Source organism: Ambystoma mexicanum, chromosome 3q (genome assembly GCF_040938575.1).
Source record: "Ambystoma mexicanum isolate Mex_15411 chromosome 3q, UKY_AmexF1_1, whole genome shotgun sequence".
NCBI lineage: Eukaryota > Metazoa > Chordata > Amphibia > Caudata > Ambystomatidae > Ambystoma > Ambystoma mexicanum.
The window spans coordinates 318,024,405-318,043,545 of record NC_090926.1 but is presented as its reverse complement, the minus strand read 5'-3'; the positions used below and the strand labels follow the sequence as shown (position 1 = coordinate 318,043,545).

The 19,141-nt window shown below is 49.9% G+C and overlaps 1 protein-coding gene across 6 annotated transcripts in view; it reads left to right on the top strand.

Annotated features, from left to right (window-relative positions):
• PRPF40B (pre-mRNA processing factor 40 homolog B) overlaps window positions 1-19,141 on the top strand; it is a 1,091,929-nt gene that overhangs the window by 737,587 nt on the left and 335,201 nt on the right. For 5 of the 6 annotated variants that reach the window (XM_069653885.1, XM_069653883.1, XM_069653884.1 and 2 more), the window contains 3 exons: window positions 454-571; window positions 1,187-1,251; window positions 4,371-4,535. In XM_069653885.1, coding sequence (XP_069509986.1) covers window positions 454-571; window positions 1,187-1,251; window positions 4,371-4,535 — 348 coding nt within the window. The remainder of the gene's footprint in view (window positions 1-453; window positions 572-1,186; window positions 1,252-4,370; window positions 4,536-19,141) is intronic. The other variant, XM_069653882.1, reaches the window with a different exon arrangement.

Genomic DNA, 19,141 nt, shown 5'->3' with positions numbered 1-19,141 from the left:
CCGGGGTCCAGGTCCGGTCTGACAGAATGGGGACTTACCGGGTCATTCCGACCTTGGAGGACCCGGTAAGTCCCCATTCTGTAGACCATTCCCCATTCCCATTTGAGCCCCCATAGGGCTCAATGGGGAAGGCGGTAATTACGGGCCCGAAAATAGCACGCTCGTTGTTAGCACCCTGGTCCCATTGGTTGTCAATCTGTTGTTATAGAATGTAGCTAAGTGTCTTGTTTTATTGGTTGGTTTATGTGGTCCATACTGGCATGAACATATTTTGTTTTAGGGGCCTTCCATCACTGGGGTAGCAGTTGACATGAATTGTAACCACTGTCATCTCTCGTAGACAACTGCAGGTTGCCATTCTTTGCCGGCATGCGTGAATAAACATCATGTGGTATAGCGCTTGTCCTTTTGCATGTTGGCCTGAAAAACTGTTGTCTGTGCTTCCCTGTTCAGCAGTGATGCTGGAGAGACGAGGGAAGAGGAGGACACAACAGAAACAGACAAGAAATCGCACAGTTGGCCTACAAAGGAGGAAGCAAAGCAAGCTTTTAAGGAGCTTCTGAAAGACATGGTATGTTTTTCCGTGAGGCCTAAAGATGGCTGGTAGCGATGCACAGGGGCTTCGGCGTTAACATTAATGAGTCTTTCAGGGAGGGGTTGGGCTTGGCTTGGGAAGAATGAGCACAGCACTGAATGGGAGGAAGGTGTTCTGGGATGCGGTTGTTGAGGCCTTAAAAGTAAGACATATCAAGTCCGATGAGCAAGGCTACAATTTTTCAAACACAAATTCCCACCCCTCCCCCATCCAGACATCAGGAGTCATGTAATAAAAAAAGGTAAGGGTTGGGCACAAAAGAGTTTTGGGTGCAAGGCTTTCAGAAATACCATCTGGTGGGTCCCTAAATGTATGCAGTCACCATGCTAGTCAAGGGTACCGATTGCGGTTGCCATTTGCGCTCTGGGTCCATTATCTCCAGAGTAAAGAGTTCAGCAGATGTATCCTTTCAGAGGCTGGGTGAGACTATGAGCTCAGGCACTATAGCTGTGTTTGGGGAGGGTGGGTGCTGCATGCAATGTGTTCGGTCAGATAACGCCCCCGGCCCTTTGTCTTAAAGCGCAGAATTCAGGGACTGTCTTGAAACCAATGCAAAGGAGGATTTCTCTTCATTGAGATGTTTTATTGCAGGGTGTTCTTTCCAATGCATCATGGGAACAAGCAATGAAGATGGTAATTAATGACCCTCGATACAGGTGGGCATCGTTGGGGAACAATGAACACTTTTAGCTGGCAGTGGGGACTGCAGGTGGACTCATTGATGCTTAAAGGTTTCAGAGGGAGGTGGGAAGATGGTGGATCTGTTGGTTAAATCTTGGCATTGGGAGTCAGCCATTCATGGGTCAAACTCAACTCCCTCACATACGCATTGTATCTTGGGAAAGTAACTTAAACTACCTGTCACTAACACAAATGCACAGACATTGTGAATGGGCCTGATGGTGTGAAGTGTCATCCTACATCACGAGCATTCCCCTTCGCTTCCTCCGATGCCCTTCCATTCACCAAGCTGTTCTAGGCATTGCCCATCCACCATTAATGCCCACTTCTACGTTGCATGCTGGTCTTCTAAGTGGGAGTGGTGGTACTACATCCAGTCACCTCTACATTCAAGGGACTGACTTAGAGGCGTGTGGGACTCAGCTGTGTGAGACCAGCCCAATGTGAAATGGATCCCCAGCACTATGATCCCACCACTGAAGCCCAAGACTGCTGCCCCATTAATGAATATCTAATTATTACTCTACCACCAAGAGTGCGTGTGTGCGCACGTGTGTAGGTGTGACGGTATCATTGCCTTCTTATACCACCAAATGTGTAACGCTGCTCCTGTTACCGTCCACATTGAAACGCGTCCTTCTGTATCCGCGGACTGGTAACACTCTCTTGTGCTATCACTGAGTGTGTAACAGTCCCTTCTATATGGCTGCTGAGTTAGCAGTGTTCTCTTCCATTATCAGTACGTTTGTACCATGTGCTTCTGTTATGCATTCCCTACGCAATCATGGATTTTGGATGTTCCCTGATGATGTTGTGATGTGTGTGAAACCCTCCAACTCCCTTTGTCTTACGTTCCATTTGCTGTTCCCTGAGTGTGGAACATTTCCTTCTGTTTTGACTCATTATGAGTTAGTTCTTCCTTCTGTTATAATTGATTGTTCCGTTCTGTTATCAGTGAGTGTGCATCAGTCCCTTCTGTTATTTTTTATTTGTGAACATTAAAATGCTCCCGGCGAGCAGTGGGGGACCTTATGGAGATCCTGATTCATTGAACCCTGGGTGCACATCACTGTGCTCAGGGAATCCGATCCCTTGTGGGAGGGCTGAGGGGGCAGGACATAGGCTGCACAGTCTGACTTGGAAGTGGTGCTATGTACCCGACACCTTCATATTTATTGCCACGACTCCCACTTGGGAGCAAAGAACATTTTCATTGTACCAGAGACAACCCCCAGAGGGCATCCCTGTCCTCTGGGTTTCCACTGCTGCCGAATACATTATGTTTGCCCCTGAGAAAGCACTAGAGCTGACTGTTTGATAGCCAGTCTAACGCGTTGCAGGAGAGTTGGTCTACATGGGGCCAGCAGGACACACTGGCCCGCATCTGTGTATGCTTTGTGCATTGTCCTGTTCCAGCTCCACACTGGTCTAGGTGCACGCCTGGCGTGGCAGGTGACCTGAATTAGAGACGCACGGCAGACGGTTCACATGCACATCAGTCCTCACACCTGTGGTCGTGCATGCACGCAGGCACAACCACAGCTGCAGTTTGTGAATTAGCCTTTTGCAATTGTTTTACCTTGCACATGAGCAGATACAATCTGCACTAGTGCTTGCTAGTTACACACATGTTCTGTGAATTTCACTGAGGGTGTGTAACATCGACTTACTGAATGGCGCACATTAGTGCAGTAAACATAACCATACATCAGTGCAAAGTGTGCTGTATGTGTGCTGTATGCTATTGATTCACCTGTGTGAAACAGCATTAGATGAGCACCTCCTTTGCTTCATTATACCTTTAAACTTACTTCACAGATGTTGCAGCCTAGCACCGTGTGTCGTATGCATGAGCACGCATGTGGGCTTTGCCTTCTGGTCCGCCTCATGAAATATGGTGATAGTGAAAATGCAAAGTGATCTGCGTTATGTTAGGCACCCTCCATTAGCACCTAGTGCAACACACACGCAACATGCCTCTGTTTGGTGTCAAGTGAGTAGGGGTGTTTAGTCAATGTGCAGCATGATCTGTTTTTGCACCAAGTGTTCTGTGCATGTGTGTTTTTGTTCTGTGCCCTTAGGTGGATCCCTTGCATAGACTAGACTTATAACAGCAGTTGAGTGTGTAGCATGTTCAAAGCACATCAACTCGCCAGGCAAAGCGAGCGCATAACATACCCGTGGGGGCGGAGGGGGAACAGAATGGGGGTCAGAGCATGCGCAATGTGCTTGAGGCAGCAGCGAGTGCATATCCGACCCTGGCGAACGATAACATGTGTACCCTGCGCTGGAAATACATCCCTGGGGAGCAAGAAGTAGGTGCCACCTGAAGGTGCATAGAAAGTGGAATATGCCTTGGGAGAGCAGTGCGTGTGTAATGAACTCTGGGGTATTGGGGGCTAGGACATAGTGTTTTATATGTTTGTGCATGTTTCAACCACCTCAATGGTGATGGACTCTTGGCGCTTTGAACCTGCAGGAGAATGGGATGGGTTTGGCTAGTAGGAGCAGCAGTGCAAGATTGGCTACCTGTTGTGTTGATTTGTGGAGATCGATCGGAAGAGGGGGCTCTTCAGAGTAGGTGTATCAAGAATGGTGCCCCATCTTTCCTGCTTGGTGTGCTACTAACGAGGATAGCCCTGCCAGCGGGGATGGGTCGAGCACAAGACCGTTTCTGACAAGCAGGTGGGAGAGAGGAGTGTGCCTGTGTGTAGTGATCCCTGTGGGATGAAAGCTTGTATAACACATATCCTGGGCAGCATAGACTGAGTACCCTGAGGTGCAGAGAGATCAGCAACTTACCCATACCAAGCAAAGTAACTACCAAGGAGGAAAAGCAGGGACTGGGGAGGATTGCAGGCTATGTGCACTGCACCAGAGAGTGTATATTTGGGTAGTACCCAGGGTGTATATTTAACAGTAGATATTGCAGATAATGTGGAAGTCTTCCTGGTCAAGTAGGGTAAATAACACATCCTATACAGTGCAAAGAGTGTGTAGAACACCTAGTTAGTACTCGGGGTTTAATGCAGAGTAGAAGCCCTCAGTAGGCAGTGAGAAGGTGTATATTGATGTATGTGTCTGACTTTTCCAGCGCCTTACCCAAGCTGAGCGAGAAGAAGCAGGCCTTTAATGCATATAAGTCCCAGCGTGAGAAGGAGGAGAAAGAAGAAGCCCGCCTGAAGGCCAAGGAAGGCAAAGAGAAACTTCAGCGATTTCTGGAGCAAAACGAGAAGATGACTTCCATCACGCGCTACAGGTAGAGGGCTCACTATTGCGCCCAAATGTGCAGGGTTACCACTGCCCGCTGCAGGTACTGAGTCACTATCACTGCTAAAAGTGCAACACACACAAAGTCACTGTCACACACTACCGATGCCAAAGTCCACTACATGGTTTATTTATTTATTTATGTTTACATTTGTAAAGCGCACTAACCCCAGAGGCATCAAGGCGCTGAATACATAAGAACAGAACATGTACAGGTGAAAGAAAACATCAAATTGCAGAGTTACAGGACATCATTCAGGCAAATAGTAAAGTATTTAGAGATTTGCGGAATGTCCACTAGGAAGTTTGGCTCGCAGGGCGGGTGGGAGCAGGTTCCAGTGTTTAGCAGCGAAGGATGGAAAGCTCGAACCTTCAGCCAGTTTAAATTTAGGTTGGGAGCGACGATGGGCGTAGGCTGACCTTGTGGGTCTGGAGAAGCCTACCTTGGTTATCTTCTGTGAGAGGTGGGGGGTCTCGTTGGAGAGGCATCTGTTGGTGACTGATAATGATTTAAATAGAATCTGCTCGCGAATGGGCCTTTCTCCTACCTGAGGGGATATGTTCCCGTTTAGGGATGTTCAAGGCTGCTCGTAGTGAATTGTTTGGAATAGTCCCAATTTTTTAAATGTTTTGTTCAGACGTGCATGTGAAGAGCGCATTACAATAGTCAACCCTTGAGCCAATGGTCGCTCTGGCGATAGTCAAGCAGCTGTCGGGAGATAAGAAAAGCCTGGCTGCATTTATTAGGTGTAAGTGGCTGGGAGGCAAAGGCATTTAGTTGCCGTGAGAGAGAGTGTAGCATCCAGGTAGACTCCTAGGGCCTCATTACAAGGGTGGCGCTCCCGTAATGAAGGGTGCCGGTACGGGACCGGCACCCTTCATTACGGGAGCGCCTATTACGAGGTTCCCTTTGCGGGACCCGTAACAGACGTCTGGTAAAACCAGACGTCCTTTCCGGGTCCAGCGAGGGGAAGAGGGAGCTAATAACGGGCCATTCGTAATGTGCCCGTTATTACCTCCCTCCCCATTCCCATTGAGCCCTATGGGGGCTCAAATGGGAATGGGGATGGGTTCCTGCAAGGAGGAATTACCGGGTCCTCCAATGTCGGAATGACCCGGTAATTCCTCATTGCAGGAACCCGGTATTGGAGCCCGGTATGGAGGCAGCCATGCCGCTAATAGCACCATGGCTACCTCCATACTCGTAATGAGGCCCCTAGTGTCTTCACTGACGGTGAGACTGGGATTGAGATGCCATCAATGTTAAAGGCTAAGTATTGTGGATCAAGCTTTTTTACACACGATGAGGGGCCTGCCAGGAGGATCTCAGTCTTTTTATTGTCTGAGCAAAAACAGTGTGTGGCCATCCTGGCCTGAATAGTTGTGTAGACAGAGTTTAGAGAAGATGGGCCTCATTACGACCCAGGCGGTAAGTTACCGCCTGGGTCGTACCTTTACCACCATGGCGTAAACTACGTTTACGCCATGGTGGTTGGCGGACTTACCGCCCCATTCCGAGGTTGGCGGGGCGGTAAGTCCCCAATCCCCATTTACCCTTCCCCATTCCCATTTTTGCCCCATAGGGCATAATGGGAGTGGGGAAGGCGTTAATTACGCCACCGTAAATTACGGTGGCGTAATTAACAACAAGGTCCCTTAGCGCCATGGATTTTAACACCTGCTAAAAGCAGGTGTTAAATCCTCCATGGCGCTAAGGGACCTCGGAATCAGGCGGTAAGGGTTGGCGCTGTTTACGCTGCCGTAAACCCCTTACCGCCTGGGTCGTAATGAGGCCCGATGAGTCTTCGTGGTAGTTGCCAGATAAGGGGAATAGAATTTGCGTGTCATCAGCATAGTTTGTGTAGGGAATGCCGATGGACTCTAGGAGGACGAACAGCAGTTTTGTATAGATATTTTATAGTGTTGGGGATACACAAGACACTTGTGCTACACCGCATGTGATTGGCGCAGGGGGCGGGGTGGGGGCACTGGCATTCTTGGTGAATACTTTGATGGATCTTTCCCCCAGGAAAGATGTGATCCAATTTGTGGCTTCCAGTGAGAAATTAGCTCAGGAGGTTAGGTAATGACAAAGGATTTTGTGGTCCACCAGATCAAATGCAGCCGGCCTACTGGATTGCCAACCTCAATTGCAGGCTTGCCCTCATCCCTGATCTCATCAAGCTGGTTCTAAAGGTCCAATAGGGCTGATTAGGTTCCGTGGCCAGGGCGGAATCCTGACTGATGCATACCTAGGATGTGATTGGCCTCCAGGTAGTGCTGAACTTGCAGATCGGTTCCTCTGTCTAGAATTTTCAGCATGAAGGGGGCCGTTTTGATGAGGCGGTAGTTAGTTGGAATCGAGTGGGAATCGAGTGGGGACTGTGCTCGTGGTAAAGGAGGCATTGATAAAGGATGTGATAAGAGGCGCCAAGACCTCAGAGCAGTCTTTCACAAGGGACGCAGGGCAGATGTCGCCTTTACATTGCAAGGGCTTCAAGCCTTTTAAGATAGATATGACATCATCTTCTGAGACATGAAGCGGAACATAGGTGGGCTTTGCTGACCGTTTGGTTGGGGCATGTGGGTAGTTGGTTGCAGGCTAGGGGATGAAAGCAGGATATGCTTCAGGTCGATTTTACTTTGAAATGTGTTGATTTTGGCATGCATAGCCTTTTGTATGTTGGTGCACCATGCTTCTTCTTTGATGATGGTGATGCGGGTAGACAGGGGGTTTCAAGTTTCCTAAGGATGATGAAAATTTCTCTAGTGCTGAATTTAGCATTGGTGATACGTGTGTTATACGTGGTTGACTTGACCAGAATGATGGCTTGTTTGTAGCGATTGGCTGTTGTGGGCGAAAGCTTGCTTCATGAGATGAGTGGCGTTTCTTTGCACGAAGCTCTTGGAGATCTGGTGTGAACCATGAGTTTCTGTGTCCTGATGGTTTGGATTTCCGCGGGATTAGTGTGGACACGGCATCCATTGCAGCGGTCAAGGTTGCAGAGTACTGGTGAGCCAGTGCGATGAGGTCTTTTCGAAAGAGGTGGTTGGGGTAAGAGAGTGCTCAGCAGGGGTGCCATACGTTCCTTGGTAAGGTTTGGGGAGCTTTGGCCAAATGTAGAGAGAGCTAGGCAGGTGAGGTGTGCTCTGTGGGGGGGCATGAAATGCAGTATATGGGGGTCAGACCTTGGGCATGGGTTGTTGGTGTTAACTGTGATCTTGCAATTGAGGTTGGCAATCCAGTCTAGGATACAACCTTTCAAATGGGTGGGAGAGTTGACACAGTACAGGAAGCCTAGATCACTGAGCATGTTGGCCGTTGATGATGCAATTGTGTCGGTCGGGGCATTGTATCCTAGTTGAAGTCCCCAAGGATAACTGTTTATTTAATTTAATTACATTTTATTTAGTTATTTTTTTTTAACATGCCTAATACTGTATTTGAGTCTTTTTTCTAAGCGCAGATCTGGGATTCGAAGACCAGCACGTTGCCCCTGTGCTATCCTCCTTTCACAAGGTGGGCTTGATGTGGGCACCTAAGTTGTGAAGGAGGTCTTCTTCAAAGGTAGGAGCTGGGCTTGGGGGGTGATAGATAGTGTGAAGGTGATAGTGTTGATGCCTGAGATGGTAAGTTTGACGGAGAGGATATTGCAGTTGTAGTTGAGGTTAGTATTGAGTTCTCTAATGGGTAGGGAGTCCTTAGCTATTAGTGTTGTTCCTCTGCCCCTTTGTTTTGGGTCTGTCGCAATGGAAGATAGTGAATCCCAGGGGGACAGCTAAGGGCAGGGCAGGGCCTGATGCAACATGTAGCTTTGTTTCAGTGACAGCTAGGATATCTAGGTTAAGCACTGAGATGAGATCATTGATGTCAAGGGAATGGGCAAGGATGGATCTTGCATTGACTAGCGTGCATTGTATTGGTGGCATTTGAGGAGTTGTCTTTCTGTCACTTGTGGAGGATTTAGTTCTCTGCTTTGGGGCAGGTAGTAACTGGTTGCTGTTAGTGTTGCTCGTGGTAGAGTTGAGGGTAGCTCGTTTCACTCTGGGCTGCAGTGAGAGTGTGGTGGCTCACCAAGGCGGTCATTTCTAGTCATTATAGGTAGTGGGTAGGTACCCATCAGGCAGTGGGTGTGGCCGTACTGGAGTTCAGGAATATTAATGTCTAAGTGGAGACAGGTAGAGGCGGGTTCATTGACTTTCAGGCTAAATATGTTGTGGGTTTGCCGTCTCAGATGGGCAATTCTTACTTTAGGCGCAGGAGGCTGAGAGGGGCAGGGAACGCAGTACAGGTCCATTTACTTTCAGGCTAAATACATTATGGGCTCGCTGACTCAGACAGGTGTTTCTTACTTTAGACACAATATGCTGAGAGGGACAAGGATGGCAGTGCTGCACTACAGGTCCATTGAGTTTCAGGCTAGATAAGTTGTGGGTCTGCTGACTCTCACTCAGACGGAGTTTATATTGCTTGCTGCATCTAATAATTACATTAACCAGCGGAACACTGGCTCGTGAATGGAATCCCTATTACCAGTGATGGCAGGTGAACTTTAATACCACTCTGAATTGTACCAAGCAGGGAGTCAAATGATGCCGACCCCACCGAGGGAAGTTTGAGTGTGTTCTCAACCAACACAAACTTTGGTTCATTTTATTGTCTAATTTCCAAAGACATTGGGCCTCATTACACGGAAGGCGGTAAGGGTTAACGGTTACCGGTAATGGTACCGGTGACCGTTAACCCTTACCGCCTTACTACGAGGTCCCTTTGCGGGTAGGTACTTTAACGCCTGCAGTTTAGCAGGCGTTAAAAACCAACCCGCAAAGGGACCAGGGTGCTAATTACGGTACCGCAATTTGCGGCACCGTAATTAGCGCCTTCCCCATTCCCATAGAGCCCTATGGGGCAAAAATGGGAATGGGGAAGGGCAATGGGGGAAGGGGGAATTACCGCCCGCCAACCTTGGAATAGGGCGGTAATTCCCCTTTCCACCAAGGCGGTGCAGGTATTTTACCGGCATGGACCAAGGTGCTAATAGCACCTTGGTCCTCCGCCTACTGTGTAATGAGGCCCTTTGACTAAAAAGATATAGGTTTTGAATAGCCCAAATATGCAGTTCGGCATTACCTCCTGTCATTTTTCTTTTTTTCAAAACTCTTTTTTATTGACTTGACAGCACAAACAAAGGACCAGAGGAAGACCGCAAGGCACCAGCATAATTTACAAACAGTATGAGGAAGAAACATATACAATTACATGAATGTAGCATATCGATAATCGGCAACACCCAGAGAGTAACATACATGCCCCGGGGTAGTATGGTATTTAGGGGGAAGCATCTGGGGATGTAGAGGAAGAGGTGGGGGGCGAGGTCATGGCAGAAATATAGTCACGGAATCTCGGCCAGATGTCCCTTGGTCTAGAGTGGGGATGTTGCATAGCACTCCAGGACTGCTCAGTATTATGAGCCCATGTGACCGATCTGAGCCACTGGGCGTAGGTGGGCACTCTGGGGCGAAGCCAGCAAAGTAATATACAGCGAACTGCCAGTAGCATGCAGAGGCCTGCCAATTTCTTAGCATCGCGGGGGAGCTGTGGGAGATTGTGGAATAAACAATGCAGTGGGGTGGGGGTGATTGGGTGATCTAGAATGTCTGATAATGTAGAGCAGATGTCTAGCCAGAAATGGGACAGATGGGGGCATAGCCATAGCATGTGTATATAGGAGGCCTGATCTGCGCTGCACCTAGGACAGGTAGGGGGGTTGGTGTGAAACATGGGGTGAAGTCTCACGGGTGTATGATGATACCTGTGTAAGACTTTGAACTGAATGAGCTTAAATTTAGTATTGTAGGAGACCTCATGAGTCCGGGCGCAAATCCGAGCCCACCTCTCGTCAGTTATTTCGGCATCAAGGTCCTCCCCCCATCTGCGTCTCAGCTCGGTAAAGTGGGGGGCCGCTCTGGTCTGAAGTAAGGAGTAGAGCCACGACACTTTACCCCTGAAGGAGAGATAGGAGCAGAGCTCCTCCACTATAGGTTCATCAGTGGGCAAGGCGGGGAAGTCTGGATAGGTGGACTTGAGATGTGCTCGAAGTGAAGAATACTGTAGCCACACCGAAGGTCGTCGCCTGAGTAGGGGGGGGAGGTCAGACCATTCTATGAAGTTCCCCTGTTCAAAGGCATTACGGAAAGTCAGGAAGCCAGCAGTGGCCCAGCGGGTGACTACCGAAAGTGGGATGCGTGGAACATCGGGAAGGAAGTTCCACAGGGGCAGGTCCCCGTGAAACGGACGGGGTGAGCCGACCATGGACCAGAGTTTAGTCAACGCTAGGGATGTACAAGCCACCGGGTTCGCAGAGTCTAAGGAAGGGGAGATTGGGCGGAGGACCAGGGACCCGATCACTCGGTCACAGACAGCCAGCTTCTCAAGGCGGACATGAGGGAGGGGATCAGTAGTGTTGAACCAGAATGCAGCAAACTGTGATTGGGCCACCACCCAGTATCTGATGAAGTCGGGTGCGCTAAAGCCGCCCAACGCTTTGGGTGCAGTTAGTGTACTCAATTTGAGCCGAACGGCCCCTGAGTGTCAAAGGAATGTGTTGCATATGGTGTGCAGTGTTTGAAAAAAGGTATCCCCAGGCCACAGGGGGAGATTGGTAAAGCGATACAATAATTGAGGTAATACGATCATTTTGAGTATGCCTATTCTGCCCGCTAGTGAAAGGGGAAGCCTAGTCCAGCTTGAGGTTTTAGTTTCAAGCTTGGTTAAATAAGTGTGATAATTGTCGTCTCGTAGCTGTGACGTTTGCCTGGAGACCACCACTCCCAGGTAGGTGAAGCTAGAAGAAGCCCAGGTGAACCCATGCAGATCCTGAGGGGGTTGCGTCGAGTCCGTGAGCGGGAATAATATAGACTTGGAGCAATTGACCGTCAAGCCTGATATGTCCCCAAATCGAGCCACATCTATCAGTATCGGTAAAAGATTAATTTCAGGGGATCGAACAAACAACAGGGTATCGTCAGCATAAAGGGAGACTATGTCGGTCTGGCCAGACGTGCGCAGCCCTCTGTGTGAGTGTGACTGCCGGAGCATGTCAGCGAAAGGTTCCATGGCAATTGCGAAAATAAGCGGAGAGAAGGGGCATCCCTGACGTGTTCCTCTAAATATCTGAAAAGGGGAAGAGCATCTGTCTTCTGTACGGACCTTGGCTGACGGGGCAGTGTAAAGGAGCTTTATCCAGGCGCGAAAGTTGGGGCCGAATTTACATTTCTCAAGGACGCACCACAAGTATTTCCAAGAAACTGAATCAAATGCCTTATGCATGTCTAATGTGGCCGCCACTGCATGTGTGGCCGGGTCGATTCTGTTAAGGATATTAAAGAGTCTCCTTAAATTTAGGGAGGTGGACCTGCCCGGGACGAAGCCCGCTTGGTCTGGATGAACAATGTGGGACATATATGGTCCCAAGCGGTTGGCAAGGAGTTTGGCAAATATTTTAATATCGCTATTAGTCAGGGAGAGGGGTCTATAGGAGCCACACTGCGTGGGGGCTTTACCAGGCTTGAGGAGCACTGTGATGAGTGCCTCACAGAGAGATGGAGGGAGTATGCCCAATTCGCACGATTCCTCCCACAGGGCCAGCAGGTGCGGCGCTAGTTGGGCTTTGTACAATTTGTAGAAATCCATCGGGAGCCCGTCGGGGCCGGGGGCCTTCCCCGCTGCCAGTGACTCGATGGCCTCAACGATTTCTTCTAGAGTAAAGGGCCGCTCAAGGGAGGCACTAGTTTCGACTGATAGGACTGATAACGGGAGGTTCTCTAAGTAGGAGTTGATTTCGGTTATCTGGGAGGTGTCGACCTCCGAGTATAGGGAGGAATAAAATGCGAGAAACTCAGAGTTGATGTCCTGAGGGGAGGTGGCGAGTGTGCCATCTGATCTAGCAATGGCCGGTATGCTGGGGGCACCAAGTTCGCGGCGTAGCAGTCTAGCCAACATTCGTTCACCCTCGCCGTATTTCCTCGCCAACCGAGGGGAGTCCAGGACAGGAACTTAACCTCGCGTTCAGCAAGGCCACGGAACCTGTCCAGCTCAGTGCCCAGATCTGCCAAGGTGGCCGGGGAGTGATCTGCAGCGTACTGTGCTTCATAAGCAGATTGGGCCGATTCGCTGGTGGCGATGTCGGCACGGATGGTTTTAAGGATACCACTGCTCTTAGAGATGGCGACTCCTCTCGTGTGTGCCTTGAAGGCTTCCCATAGCACGGCATGTGTAGAGACGGAATTTAAGTTAATCTCGAAATATTCCTCAATTGAGGATTCAAGCTCGGAGGCGAAAACCTGGTCGAGGAGCGCGTGAGGGCTCAACCTCCACAGCCTTGGTTTGTTGGCATCAGGTCCCCAATTTAAGGAAATTAGTACTGGTGAGTGGTCCGAGAGTGTCCTGGGGAGAATGGCTAAGCTAGTTACGCATCTAATCAGTAAGTCTGTGACCAGCCATCTATCTATTCTAGAGTGGGAATCGTGTACTGAGGAGTAAAAGGAGTAAGTGCGGTCATCAGGATGGATTAGGCGCCAAGCGTCCACCATTGCCAAGCGGGGGAGCGAGGTCAAGATCGAGTAGGCCGCTCTAGACAGTTGACGAGGGCGAGAACCGGCCCTATCCAAGGTGACGACTAATATAGTATTGAAATCCCGCCCCATATGATGGGGATCAGGGGGTAGCTCTCAAGTAACGTGACTAGGTGATGGTAAAAGTCGGGGTCGTCAACGTTGGGACCGTATATATTCAGGATGATTATCTCCTGGTGCTGCAGTATACCAGTGATGAGTACAAATCTACCAAGTGGGTCTATGTGGGGTTGATGACAGGTGAACTTGAGGCTGCTATGTATTAGGGTAAGGGTGCCTCGACTCTGAGTACAATAGTTAGTGTAGTATCTCTGGGATCCCCATTGTCTGGCGAATCGCTCACATTGCTCTGAGCGAGCATGGGTTTCCTGTAGGCAAAGGATCTTCGCTCCGTGGCGTTCGGCGTGGAGCTGGATCTGCCGCATCTTCTTATGATTGCCTAGCCCCCTGACATTCCAGCTCATAAAAGTCAAGGAGGTATCAGCCATTTTCATATGAATGGCGGTGAAATAAGCAAGGGTGGATTCCAGGGTCGTGAAAATTGTGTACCTTAGGTTTATGCAGATGGTGGACTGTATGTGTGGATTGCTTGGGCGCGGTGTCTGCGGGGCCTCCGGAGGCTGTCAAGACATTTTTAAACCAGAACGTTCCCTTCCAACCCCCCATCCACATCCCTCCCCCAATCAGAGGGATGAAACCCTCACAAAACCAGAACAACCGAGAACTTTTAGGCATCAGCGCCTGGGGGACTGTTAGCAGCCGGCCAATGGCCGCCGGACTGGGGAGAGCGTCAGGAGGTTTATATTACGTGGTAGGTAAAGGTGGAGAACATAGAGCGGGTGCAGGTCATCGTACCCGAGCCATAAACTAGGGCCCGCAGTGAAACAGGATGGGACCGTGTGGTCCGTTACAACGCAAGAGAGGAGCATGCAAAACCATGGTTGGTGAGGGACCAGGGTGTAGGAACATGACACAGAGGTGGATGGGTTGGGAGAGCAGGATGTGTCTAGGCTGTGAGTCCAACAAGAAACAGTTAATAGGAACTCTGATGGGACAGCATGGTAACGAAACATCACCTATACGGAAAGGTGAAGGGGAACAGAAGCAACCTGTGCAGTAGTGGGCTACGATGAGCAGTTCTCACAGTGAGGGAGGGAGCGCCGTGGCGGTCCGATCCCATGGCACAGGTATGATAACAGATGATGGAGCATGTGAGACATATTAACATTGCTTAGATCAGCCAGGTATGTGTTCGTCTATAAACTTCGAAGCCTCTTCCGGGATGGTAAAGAAATACGTTTGATTAGAATGTTCGATCCTCAGTTTGGCAGGGAAAAGCATGGAGTACTTGACTCCCAAGTCTCAAAGTCTTTTTTTCACCGCTAGGAAGGTTTTACGCTCTTGTTGAACAGCCACCGAGTAATCCGGATACAAGTGTATTCTAGCCGCCCCCAGATGTAGCTCCCCCTTGGCCCTGGCCGCCTGGAGCAGGGAGTCACGATCGCGGAATTTGAGGATCCTGGCTATGATGGGACGGGGCACAGCACCCGGCCTGGGCTTGGCAGTTAGGGATCGGTGGGCTCTCTCCACTGCAAATTGTGCTGACAGCTTGGGGCTGTCCAAGAGCGTCAGGAGGGTGCGCTCCACGTACTCCTCCATAGGCTCATGAATGTTGTCCTCTGGTATACCTTACAATGCGGAGGTTATTCCTCCTGGAGCGGGATTCGAGGGCGTCATTTTTCTTCTCGACCGCAGAGACCCGGCTGGTCAAAGTGGTTACAGCGGTACGCAAGGAAATCAGGTCATCCTCTGCAGTGCCCACCCTTGTCTCAATTTCAGCGACCCTGCTGTCCGTCCTCTCAATATGGGCCTTAATAGACGAGATGGTCCCATTCATATCGTCTAACTTAGTGTGGAGTGTGGTGAAACCCTCTCGTATGTACTCTAGAATTTTCTGCGAGTCGTCAGAGGTGGAGGGTGCAGTAGTGGACGGTGGTTCCTCCGGGGGATCAGAAAGTGACTTAGAGGGGGTCATGGTGGAAAACAGAGCTATAAGTTCAGGAGTGCTATAGATGGGGAGCGGCGAGAGCACAGTCGTGAAGAACTTAGAGCAGGCGGTTCACTGCGAGGTGGTGTGAGACGACCAGACAGAGCTTCTGTGGTACGGGTTGGATGTCACACTACAAGGGGGGAGGCGAGCAGACGGTGCACCGGCAGTGGCGGGCGGGCAATTAGCAGTAGTACAGGCCGGCCGCCGGTGTAGGTCAAGTGAGCCAGGAGATACACAAAGTCCACGGCACAACCGGGCACGTGATGGCTATCCGCGCAGCCCAAGCACGTCGCCGCGTATAAGTGAGGGTATATGGCAGGCACCACCAAAACAGTCAGCAGGTGGTAGGGAAAGGGGGGGAGCGGCAGTGCGGTGCGGGCTCCCAGCTGTAGTATGCGCCCCAACAGTGCACGTGGGGGGGAAGAAAGCAATTTCAGGAGAGGCACCCCAAGTGCAGGGGGCTCGGCGCAGAGCTGAGTAGAGACGTGGCGGGCTGCGGGGCGCGCCTGTAGTGAGCGAAGCGGGCAGCACAGGATCACCGGAGCCAGTGGGATGACTCCCCCGGTGTCCCCCACCTTGCCGCGAGGAGAGTTCTGTGTTCCGTGGGAGGGGGGGCACCGGAGGAAAAGCAGGTCAGTAAGCTGGAGGATAGAGGACCTGCAGTGACGGCTCCGTTCCCCGCCGAGTGAGATCTGGAGGCGGGGGGACTCCGGGGCCCAGTAAGTCAGTCACGTTGCCCCTGGGTTGCAAGAGCGCATGGAGGCGAAGGTTGTGAAGCTGGTTGTCGTAGGCCACAGTACGTGTCCAATTTCAGGAAGGGTATCTCCAGAGCGGGGGGCCTGGCGCGGATCCGCCGCCGCGCAGAGGCACAGTCGGCCACGGAGCCAGCAAAGACACCCCCCCCCCGTGCCCCCTACCTTGCTGTGACCAGGGTTCTGTGTTCCATGTGAGGGGGGGCAGCGGAGGGAGGGCAGGCGAGTAGGCTGGATGAGAGAGGACCCGCGGCGGTGTCTCCGTCCCCCGCTGCGTGGGACCAGGTGGCGGGTGGGCTCCGGGGCCTCCAGGCCCCCGCGAAATCGGCGGGCCGCAGTGGTCGTGAAGCCAGTGGAGCTCCGGTCAAGGGTGGCCGCCCGGGCCGCACGAGAGGGCCGGATGCCCCTCCTCCGCAGCGGCGTCGGGGGGAGCCACAGATCCAGGAGCTGCAGCGCGGAGCGGGCCAGCGAACCAAGGCCCCAGTCCAAACGGGGCCCACAACAGGTAAGCAGGAAGCAGGGTATAGGGAGGAGAACCTGCGTCGGCGTCCTCGTCGCCCGCCGTGCGAGGCCAGGAAGCGGGGACTTCGGAGCCCCCAGGCCAGCACAAAGCCGATCAGCGGGGGTGGTGGCTCGCCAGAGTGGGGTCCTCAGTGGTGAGCGGCAGAGTGGGAGCCTGGATCTGGGAGACGCCGGGTGAATCCGCCGTCCGTGGAAAGCTCGGGCCGCCCGGGAGGTCTGCAACGCCCCTCCCCCGCAGCGGCCTGCAGCGCCGCGCTCTCTGGTATCAGGGAGAGTTGCAGTTCCTGGAGCCGTAACGCGGCTCGAAGATGACACCACAGCCCCAGTCCGAGCGGGGCTCAAAGCTCAGCCCCCGGGGGAAGCCTGGGTCCAGGAGTTGGCAGAGGGGTAGGTTGGTGGTTCACCCACAAATACCGCCAGTGTAGGGTAGTATCGCAGTATATTAGGGCACCTTTTTAGGTTTTTGCGCTCTCCCAGTCCGGAGCACTCCGATTAGGCGGCCATCTTGTTTCGGCGCAACAGCGCCCCCCACCTCCTGTCATTTTTCAAAATGTATAAAGTATGTCTGTTCGGAGAGAGTTCTAATTGTGGAGCTTCTCTTATATTTGGTTTTCCTGGATCTTTGACTTTATTTTAATGAACTGACAGGCTTCTACTTAAGTCTCCCTGTTACTGCAGCCCTTTTTCGTGTGAAGTCCTATAGTAGCTCATATGGCTCCCAGGTCAGTGGGACCTTTTAAGTACCCCTGTCCTATGAGCAAGGGTGATTCTACAACCATACAAGTGTGTTGTAGTGTAGGCTGGTGTAGCTCTAATTTAGTTTTGGCTTCACCACAGATGCAGTCATTGTTTTTTAAAATATTTATTTATAGAAATATTGTTTTAGTTAAATTAACAACTTTTTCAATAGTCGAATTACATTTCAATTAGTGCTCTTTCTTACGAGTTAACATGATTGATTTCGTTCATAAACACATCACAACTTACGAGCTAGCCAAATATCACAACTCAATTTGGAAGGTGAGCTAATTAGCCAGACAACAATATTTACAACAACGAGACCTCTAAATTATTACATCCATTTTCATTGTTGTTACGATCATTGTTATCATTTGTATACATTGCATAGAGTCAGTCCTGAAGTTGTTATTTGGCAAAGGAAAGGTGGAGGGCAAGATGCTTCTACAGACTAGTGTTGTAATGGAGAAAGGTTCAACTCCCTTAGAAATTGCACTATATCAATGATAAGTGAATATCTTGAAGCATTAAACATTGCTGACCATAATTCATCATTAGATAATAGAGTGGAATGACAAAAGTGTTTATGAAGGTATCGCGTCCTCATGCCGACCAGGTATTGACAGTCTATCATCAGATGTTTCGTGGTCTGAATAGAGTCCAGTAATTCACAATAATTGCATTTCTTTGCTGAGTCTGGTAAGTTATTGTAAACGGCAAGTTTACTTTTGGTAGGGAGTAAATCAAATCGAAATCATAGAAATGAATCAGCGTAGACACGATCCAGGAATATGGTTAGCTATTGAGGAAGTGTAGTGAGTAACTTTGCTTCAAATGCACCCAGCTTGACTGCCTGATATGTGTTGATTTTATCAAGGGTGGCTATCCAGTCTTGTCTCCATAATTTAGTTTTAGCTGTGTCCGGAAATCTAAGAGTAAGGCTTCGGAGATATCAGCTGCCTCTAATACGGCACAACATGCTAGTTTCCATTCAAGCATAGGTCTGGATGATGAAGATTGGAATGCTTCTTTCAGGACAGGAAATACATTTCTTGAAGTATTTTGAGGTATTAGGCATTTCCTATAAATCACCAGCATTAGCAAAGATACCGACGCTTGAAGGGACACAAGACCTAGTTCATATTGAATTAATGCAATTGGTGTACTTGCAGGCACAGGGAGTATATTTTTCCAATAGATGCCCTCCAAGATGTCCCACCATACAGATTGAGGAGAGGCCTTGGATTGGCTCCGGTAAGTGATGATGGGCACAACATTTTGCATATAATATATTCTTGCTGGGGAAAGAGAACATTTACTATATGCTACTTGTATTGCTTTCCCTTGAATAGCTAAAAGTCGCATTCTCGAAGTCTGTTCTCCTTGATATGGTTGATCAAATGGGTGAGAATTTAAGTTGACTCCAAGATATTTGATTTCATGTATCTGGAGTGATGAGGTGTTATCCAGTTTCCAGTTGATTTTAAACTTTTTGGTAGTGCGAAGATGTTGAAAAATAAATATGTTCGATTTGTTTGTATTGATTATTAAATCATTTTTCGAGTGCGCTCAGTTTCCTCTGTAATCCAATTGGAGTTCTGTCTAAGAGAATGAGATCGTCAGAATATGGTAGATAAGATATCTCGTGTTTTCCCAATTTTGGTGGAAACGAGCGTGCTGAGCTAAAAGCGTGATTCAGGTCATTGATGTAAAAATTAATAAGTATTGAGGCAAATGGGCAGCCTTGTTTCAGAACTATGTTGGTCTCGATCGAATTCGATAAAAGCCAATCAGTTGTCATCTTCACTCTGATGGAGGTGTTCGAATAAAATTGGTAGATTAAAAAGATAATATACAAGGGACAATTCGCTTTAAAAAGTTTAGACCATTAATTTGGTC